This window comes from Mobula hypostoma, chromosome X1, assembly GCF_963921235.1.
Source record: "Mobula hypostoma chromosome X1, sMobHyp1.1, whole genome shotgun sequence".
In the NCBI taxonomy this organism is placed as follows: Eukaryota; Metazoa; Chordata; class Chondrichthyes; order Myliobatiformes; family Myliobatidae; genus Mobula; species Mobula hypostoma.
Genome location: NC_086128.1, coordinates 27,332,014 through 27,341,599, shown reverse-complemented (window position 1 = coordinate 27,341,599; position 9,586 = coordinate 27,332,014). Strand labels below are relative to the sequence as shown.

General features: G+C 41.4%; 1 protein-coding gene across 3 annotated transcripts in view; it reads right to left on the bottom strand.

Annotated features, from left to right (window-relative positions):
* Positions 1-5,317: 5,317 nt before the first annotated feature.
* The window catches only part of LOC134340191 (signal transducer and activator of transcription 3.2-like), a 91,773-nt gene continuing 87,504 nt past the window's right edge, over positions 5,318-9,586 (bottom strand). For all 3 annotated transcript variants that reach the window (XM_063037159.1, XM_063037162.1, XM_063037160.1), the window contains one exon: positions 5,318-9,006. In XM_063037159.1, coding sequence (XP_062893229.1) covers positions 8,969-9,006 — 38 coding nt within the window. In that variant the 3' untranslated portion in view covers positions 5,318-8,968. The remainder of the gene's footprint in view (positions 9,007-9,586) is intronic.

Here is a 9,586-nt window from a genome sequence, read left to right as displayed (position 1 = left end):
GTTTTTCTATCTCCTGTTGTAATTTGTAGACCACATCCTTATTACTGTTTGGGGGTCTGTATACAACTTCCATGAGGGTCTTTTTCACCCTTGCAGTTCCTTAGCTCTATCAGCATTGATTCTACACCTTCTGACTCTATGTCACCTCTTTCTAATGATCTGATTTCATTTTTTTACCAACAGAGCAACACCACCCCCTCTGCCTTCCTGCTGGTCCTTTATATACAATATGCATCCTTGGACATTAAGTTTTAAACCACAATTCAGTGATGCCTACATCATACATGCCAATTTCTAGCTGTGCTACAAGTCACCTACCTTATTCTGTATACTGCACACAAATACAGCACCTTCAGTCCTGTATTCACCCTTCTCAATTTTGTCTGCCTTTTACATTGCAACTTATCCTGTTGACTGTAATTTTGCCCTATCAACAGCATCTCTTCACTACACATTGCCTCTGTTTATAAACTAGCTACTTTATCTTTGGCACTATCATCTGCTCTTCCAATGATACTTTCAAGAGAATTTTCCCCATTCTGATATTTGGCCTGAACAACTGAACCTATTGCCCCTGCATGCATGCTTTTGAATCACTGCCACATGATTGGTTAATTAGTTAATTGCAAATTAATGGGTTGAAACCCTGGACAGGATGGGGACGAGCAGAATAAGGCCATCTACTCAACTTTCCCTACATCAATAAGCCTCTGTCTGATCCCATTTCCCAAAACAGTGACTTTAGAGATGACTCCATTTTGCCTGCTGTTCAAACTACACAGGTGTGAGAAAAGCCCATTTCAGATTTATTCCTTGCAAAAGGAATACAACTTCAGTGGTCACTTTATTAAGTACGGAAGTGGAACCTCAGGTGGTCTTCTGCTGTAGTCCGTCCGCTTCAAGGTCCAATGTGTTGTGTGTTCCAAGGCGGTCTTCTGCGCACCACTGTTGTAACGTGTGGTTATTTGAGTTGCTGCCAACTTTCTGTCAGCTTGGACCAGTCTGGTCATTCTCTGACCTCTCTCATGAACAAGGCATTTTCGCCCTCAGAACTGCTGTTCAACTGGGTGTTTTCTTGTTCATCGCACAACTCTACAGACTGTTGTGTGAGAAAATCCCAGGACATCAGCAGTTTCTAAGATACTCATACCACACCATCTGGCACAATCATTTCACAGTCAAAGTTACTTAGATCACATTACTTTCCCATGCTGATGTTTGGTCTGAACAACAACTGAACCTGTTGACCACGTCTGCATGCTTTTATGCATTGAATAACTTCCATGCGACTTGGATGGTTCGGGGGCGGGAATGGTTACTTCGAGTGCCGGGCTTGAGATGTTTCAGAAAGGACAGGGAGGGAGGCAAAAGAGGTAGGGGCGTGGCACTGTTGATCGGAGATAGTGTCACGGCTGCAGAAAAGGAGGAAGTCATGGAGGGATTGTCAATGGAGTCTCTGTGGGTGAAAGTTAGGAACAGGAAGGGGTCAATAACTACTGGGTGTTTTTTATAGACCACCCAATAGTAACAGGGACATCGAGGAGCAGATAAGGCGACAGATTCTGGAAAGGTGTAATAATAACAGGGTTGTCGTGGTGGGAGGTTTTAATTTCCCAAATATCAATTGGCATCTCCCTAGAGCAAGGGATTTAGATGGGGTGGAGTTTGTTGGGTGTGTTCAGGAAGGTTTCTCGACACAATATATAGATAAGCCTACAAGAGGAGAGGCTGTACTTGATCTGGTGTTGGAAAATGTATCTGGTCAAGTGTCAGGTCTCTCAGTGGGAGAGCATTTTGGAGGTAGTGATCACAATTCTATCTCCTTTACCATAGCATTGGATTGGGATAGGTACATTCCAATGAGACAGGGAAAGGATGGTAGGGTACAGGAACTGTGGTGTACAAAGGCTGTTGTAAATCTAGTCAAGAAGCAAAGCTTATGAAAGGTTCAAAAAACTAGGTAATGATAGAGATCTAGAAGATTATAAGGCTAGCTGGAAGGAGCTTAAGAATGAAATCAGGAGCGCCAGAAGGGGCCATGAGAAGGCCTTGGTGAACAGGATTAAGGAGAACCCCAAGGCATTCTACAAATATGTGAAGAGCAAGAAGACGCGAGAGAATAGGACCAATCAAAAGTGGAGGAGATAGTAGAGGTACTTAATGAGTACTTTGCTTCAGTATTCACTACGGAAAAGGAACTTGGCAATTGTAGGGATGACTTACAGCGGACTGAAAAGCTTCAGCATGGAGATATTAAGAAAGAGGGTGCACTGGAGCTTTTGGGAAGCATCAAGTTCGATAAGTCACTGGGACCAGACAGGATGTATCTCAGGCTACTGTGGGAGGCGAGGGAGGAGAAATGATCTTTGCATCATCAATGGGGACGGGAGAGGTTCTGGAGGATTGGAGGGTTGCAGATGTTGTTCCCTTATTCAAGAAAGGGAGTAGAGATAGCCCAGGAAATTACAGACCAGTGAGTCTTACTTTAGTGATTGGTAAGCTGATGGAGAAGATCCTGAGAAGTAGGATTTATGAACATTTGGAGAGGCGTATGATTAAGAATGGTCAGTATGGCTTTGTCAAAGGCAGGTTGTGCCTTACGAGCCTGATTGAATATTTCGAGGATGTGACTAAACACATTGATGAAGGTAGAGCAGTAGATGTAGTGTATATGGATTTCAGCAAGGAATTTGATAAGGTTCCCCCTGCAAGGCTTATTGAGAAAGTAAGGAGGCATGGGATCCAAAGAGACATTGCTTTGTGGATCCAGAATTGGCTTGCCCACAGAAGGCAAAGAGTGGTTGTAGACGGATCATATTCTGCATGGAGGTCGGTGACCAGTGGTGTGCCTCAGGGATCTGTTCTGGGACCCCTCCTCTTTGTGATTTTTATAAATGACCTGGATGAGGAAGTGGAGGGATGGGTTAGTAAATTTGATGATGACACAAAGGTTGGAGGTGTTGTGGATAGTGTAGAGGGCTGTCAGAAGTTACAGCGGGACATTGATAGGATGCAAAACTGGGCTAAGAAGTGGCAGATGGAGTTCAACCCAGATAAGTGTGAGGTGGTTCATTTTGGTAGGTCAAATACGATGGCAGAATATAGTATTAATGGTAAGACTCTTGGCAGTGTGGAGGATCAGAGGGATCTTGGGGTCTGAGTCCATAGGACACTCAAAGCTGCTGCACAGGTTGACTCTGGTTAACAAAGCATAAGGTGCATTGGCCTTCATCAATCGTGGGATTGAGTTTAGGAGAGAGGTAATGTTGCAGCTATACAGGACCCTGGTCAGACCCCACTTGGAGTACTGTGCTCAGTTCTGGTTACCTCACTACAGGAAGGATGTGGAAACCATAGAAAGGGTGCCGAGGAGATTTACAAGGATGTTGCCTGGATTGGGGAGCATGCCTTATAAGAATAGGTTAAGTGAACTCAGCCTTTTCTCCTTGGAACAATGGAGGATGGGAGGTGACCTGATAGAGGTGTATAAGATGATGAGAGGCATTGATTGTGTGGATAGTCAGAGGCTTTTTCCCAGGGCTGAAATAGCTAGCATGAGACGGTGCAGTTTTAAAAGGTGCTTGGAAGTAGGTACAGAGGAGATGTCAGGAGTAAGTTTTTTTTTAAAAAAACAGAGATTTGTGAGTTGATGGAATGGGCTGCCGGCGACAGTGGTGGAGGCAGATATGATTACAAATACCGGAGGATTACAAATACCTAGGGATACGAATTGACAATAAACTGGACTGGTCAAAGAACACTGAGGCTGTCTACAAGAAGGGTCAGAGCCGTCTCTATTTCCTGAGGAGACTGAGATCCTTTAACATCTGCTGGACGATGCTGAGGATGTTCCACGAGTCTGTGGTGGCCAGTGCTATCATGTTTGCTGTTGTGTGCTGGGGCAGCAGGCTGAGGGTAGCAGACACCAACAGAATCAACAAACTCATCCGTAAGGCCAGTGATGTTGTGGGGATGGAACTGGACTCTCTCACGGTGGTGTCTGAAAAGAGGATGCTGTCTAAGTTGCATGCCATCTTGGACAATGTCTCCCATCCACTACATAATGTACTGGGTGGGCACAGGAGTACATTCAGCCAGAGACTCATTCCACCGAGATGCAGCACAGAGCGTCATAGGAAGTCATTCCTGCCTGTGGCCATCAAACTTTACAACTCCTCCCTTGGAGGGTCAGACACCCTGAGCCAATAGGCTGGTCCTGGACTTATTTCATAATTTACTGGCATAATTTACATATTACTATTTAACTATTATGGTTCTATTACTATTTATTATTTATGGTGCAACTGTAACAAAAACCAATTTCCCCCGGGATCAATAAAGTATGACTATGACTAGGATAGGTTCTTTTAAGAGTCTCATGGATGGGTACATGGAGCTCAGAAAAATAGAGGGCTATGGGTAACCCTAGGTAATTTCTCAGGTAAGGACATGTTCAGTACAGCTTTTTGGGCTGAAGGGCCTGTATTGTGCTGTAGGTTTTCTATGTTTCCATGACTAGCTGATTAGATATTTGTATTAACAAGCAGATATCTAATATTGGCCAATGAATTATTGGTGGAATTGTGGGACAAAGACAAACTACATCTGCCAGATCCCATAAAAACAATGAAATATTTTATAAAAAGATCATGTTATCTAGAAATAAAGCTAAGATATTACCGAGAGGTAATATTACAGCTATATAGGACCCTGGTCAGACCCCACTTGGAGTACTGTGCTCAGTTCTGGTGGCCTCACTACAGGAAGGATGTGGAAACCATAGGAAGGGTGCAGAGGAGATTTACAAGGATGTTGCCTGGATTGGGGAGCATGCCTTATGAGAATAGGTTGAGTGAACTCGGCCTTTTCTCCTTGGAGCGACGGAGGATGAGAGGTAACCTGATAGAGGTGTACAAGACGATGAGAGGCATTGATTGTGTGGATAGTCAGAGGCTTTTCCCCAGGGCTGAAATGGCTTGCACGAGAGGGCACAGTTTTAAGGTGCTTGGAAGTAGGTACAGAGGAGATGTCAGGTGTAAATTTTGTTTTCAAAAACGCAGAGAGTGGTGAGTGCGTGGAATGGGCTGCTGGCGGCGGAAACGATTGGGTCTTTTAAGAGACTCCTGGATAGGTACATAGAGCTTAGAAAAATAGAGGGCTATGGGTAAAGTCTAGGTAGTTCCAAGGTAGGGTCATGTTCAGCACAGCTTTGTGGGACGAAGGGCCTGTATTGTGTTGTAGGTTTTCTATGTTTCTATGTCTATATCTGCCACTTACTTTTCATTTTGGTTCCAGTGATAAACGATTCAAGCAGCATTTAAATTGGTTTATTCTATGAATCAAGTTGTGAAAAATACAGAAGCAGTGCATTATTCAATAAACCTGAAAAAAAACAATTAATAGAATCACAATACACGTAGGGACATATTGCATAGCATTGGTCAACTGATACTATGAGAATTGTGACAGCTTTGCATTTGCCTTCAGAAAGTCACACTTGCTCTGTGTTATTGGAAACATGGTGGACATTACAACTGAATGTAAGAGCTTTAACACGCCGTAACATCAAGGAACAAGTAGAGAAGAAATAAAATAGGGAGAGGGAGCAAGTGGAGAGTCCTAAACATTATTATGCACTTCACCCAGATAACTTAAGTAAAGATTGCAACTGAACTACTTGAGAAGTTTGACAGTGCATTAGGGAAGAATGCAAGTGGAATTCAGGTCTGCAAAGACCCTAAAATATCACGTCCTATAGAAGGCACAGGTTAACTGTGCAATCTGGATACAAAAACAACTTCTTGAACCAATCACCAAACAAGGTACAAACACCTTATGGAACATAAAGCTCCACTGAAACTAGAGGGAATGTATAAATCAAAAAAAATGTGTACATCAGTTATTTCCACAACAGCTTTCAATTACATTTAAGGTAACCTGCAAACTGGTCAGTGTACCAAGGTACATTCAGTTGCTTTAAGTATTGCATCTAATTTGCAATGTATTGAAAATACAGAGCGAACCAAACTCCAAATACATATTCCAGTGAGCAACCCATGGAAATTCATGTTTATACTTCAGCTGTGTTCCATGAAGAGAGTTTAAAATTAAGCATCTGTTGTTTCCAACCGATATTCTTGTAGTATTTATAGTATACAATTTGTGGGCACAGCCAGTGGTATTAAGGGTTTTGCTGCTCTCTCAAATATCCTAGGAATTCTGATTCACAAACTCTTCCCTACATCCATTTCCACAAATGAGTCATATGTGCCAAGTGACCTCCCTATTCTTCCCACAATTGTATAACTTCACACTTATGTGCTTAACGCAGTTGCCAATAATTTGCCCATTTTGAAAATTTATCAGTATCCAACAATTTTTTGTGGTCCTCTTCATTAGTAACTGCCCTCTCCAATATCACATACATTTCAAGTTGTATGCTTTTGATTCCAGAATCTAAACCACTATTGTGAACAGTGGTGGCCCCAGCACTGACTCTGGTGGAACACACCACCACACATTTTCTTCCAATGCACTAAGATGTCCTTAATTTCTGCTCTTTGCATTCTAGCTTTATTCATTACTATTACTCAGTACCTTAAAGGTCTTTTGAAAACAGAGATGAATCTAAATTTCAATCCAGATAAATCTTCTTTTTATGGCAGAAGGAATTAAGTGCTTAAACGATATCCACGACTTCTAAAACAAGAAGTTAATTCTTGTTTTCAGGACAATCAAAGGTTATTGTCCCAAAATTCTGGAGCAGAGAACTATTGCACAATTATCCGCCGTATTAAAAAGGTGACCAACTTGCATTTCTTTGTTACCCTTCTTGACCTCAGGACATCTTAAAGTGCTTTACAGACAATAAAATACATTTGAAACACAGACACTGTTCGGATACAAGAGATGTGGTAGCCATTTTGTTCAGAGCAAGCTTCAGAAAGCTGTGCCGTAATAATACTATACACCCTCTTCAGCAGTGTACGTTGTGAGAAAAGTATCAGGTAGTACACCAAGGATAATTCCAATGTTGTTCAAGGTAGTGTCATAAGATTTCTCACATTCATCTCAAACAGAGCTGTGGTTTAACATCTCTTCCAAATCTGTGTCAATGCAGTACTCCCGGAGCACAGCAGTTGGAATGCCAGCCTATTTTTTTTTTTTTTTTTGGTGTGCAAATCTCTGGAATAAGATGAAATCAACTCAGAGCCAAGAGTACTACCTATTCAGCCGTGGTTAAGACTTGGAGCTCTCTATTAATTAAAACTTCCTAACTCAGAGGTGCAGCTCGAGGGCTTTCCAACTCTTTCCTCTTATCTCAAAATACGAGCACAGAATTCCTGAACAGATCTGTTTCTAGGATTTCTTATAATCTATAATAAGATATGAAAAATAAAGTAACTCGAGTTTTAAAAAGGAACAGAAAATGTGGCCCTTACTTTTAGTATGAGAAGTTCATCAATGCTGCCTTATTGGGTTTTAATCTTTGGGTGCTCCTAAAACAAGCCTTAGGGTTGAATATGTATAAGCAGCAGCAAAGGACACAACCTCTCTGGTGGTACTATCAGCTTATGTGGAAAACAGTTAAAACACAGGTTTGTTGTGGAATATCTTTAACCATCCCTAAAAATTGAAGGAAACCTCTTCCAACACATGCTGGCAATAGAACTGAAGGATAATTATTGAAAGCAAAGAAACCCTGTACCTCTGTGTCATGAGCTTATTTAACCACCAGTGAACAAAACCAAGAACTGCATGTGGTGGTAAAAAAAGGAAATTTATGTACTTAGATGGATCTGTATAAAATCTTTAGAATTCCCTGTTTCCTTCTTCACTCCCCCCCCCCCTTCAACCAAACATCTTTGCATCCATCCATGGAAGCAAATGGGGCCTCAGGTTGTCATATCATCCAAAAGATAATGTAACATTCCCTCAGTCGAGGGTCAGTGCCCAAGTCCTGCAGTGGGGCTTGAACCAAGAAGTAAAGTTCAGGCATCTGTGCACATGTAGGCACACCGGAGAAATGATGGCAAAAGGTGGCAAGTTAAAGTTAATGATGAACAAAAGCTAGCAAACCCACAGAGAAACCTGCAGTAATTGTAATTTAAAAAAGCATCATGTTTCCCTCTCCCCAAGACCAATCCTGAACTATGATAATTGTGGGCAAATGACATTCTCCACATCTAAAGTGCAGTGCAAAAACAAAAAATACTGAATGCACTGAACCTAGACAAAGGTAAGTAAAATTGTTTAATATTCACAATTATTCCTACGAATTTCAATCACTGAATACATCATTCCTACAAATGCTATCGCCAGATGGGGAACTTCTTCATTCAGAGAGTAATTAAAGTGTGGAATGAGCTGCCAGAAGCGATGGATGTGGGTTCTATTGTAACATTTAATAGCATTTACATAGGCACATGGATGAGAAGGGCAAGGAGGGCCATGATCCAGATAAATAGGACTAGGCTGGGGATCAGGCTGGCAAGGACTAGATTGGCTAAAGGGCTTGTTTCTGTGCTGTAGTGCTCTAAAGCAATGGGGTTTGGGTGGGGGAAGGCCATCAAGTTTAGTGTTGGTTTTGATTGAGGGCAAGGGGAAAACAGTAGGGGTCTGCACTCTTTCTTTGTTGTCAATATTTCTTCAAGATTACACCAATCCAGATAAAACCTTCCCACGGCATGAGAACCAGACAGTACTCTGCTGGAGGCAAAAACCCTCCTTTTGTGCATCATCAGTATTAGCTTGCTTTTACATACAATATGGATTAAGGACTTTAAAGGTTTGTTTACAGCAAGAACAATCTCAGAATTGAGCGCACTTTGGAAACAAATTTTCCATAGCATACAGAGCATTGAAATTGGAAGAGGTTCCATGTCCTAACACCAGAAACCATTACATTGAAGACTTATTCTGTATCAGAAATAGATCTCTTGAATGCATCATGTCACCACTCAATCCTTCAGGAGTCGGTGTCAAATCCAATCCAATCCATGAAATCTGTTGGGAGGGAAAAGAGAATATAATGAGCAAGTGATAGAGAAAGATGTTTCATTACGCTAAAAGCAGAATAGGGAGAAAACTATCCCTCTTCAATTTAAGAGGAACCCGAGAAGATCAAAGTAGCAACTTGCCCCGGGAAGGAAAATTAATTTTGTGTTCTTGCTCATAGTACGCTGAAATAAATTTGACAGAGTATCTCACTAAAATATTTCCAAGTCCCCATCTATCCCTGTCTTTCTTAAGGTGTGTTTATTAAGAAAAAGGACATTATTATTAGTAAAGACCTTGTTCTTATTCCAGGTCAGGTAAAGCATAGTTAAATGTGTAGTAAAGCACACTCAACTCCATAACGCTTCAGCATCACCCCAACAATACACTGCAATGTTTTTTCACTTTAGCCTCATTTTTATCTGTGCAAGGTTATCATACTGTACAAAATGAGCAATTTTTGATCAAAACATTTTATGCTATCTGTACAATTCTCAGTAAAATTTCAGAAGATAATACAATTAAAGTGGTTGTCAGATAGATATATTTTTTTAAAAAAGACAGCTAAATGTTCCCTTTTTCCTCATAC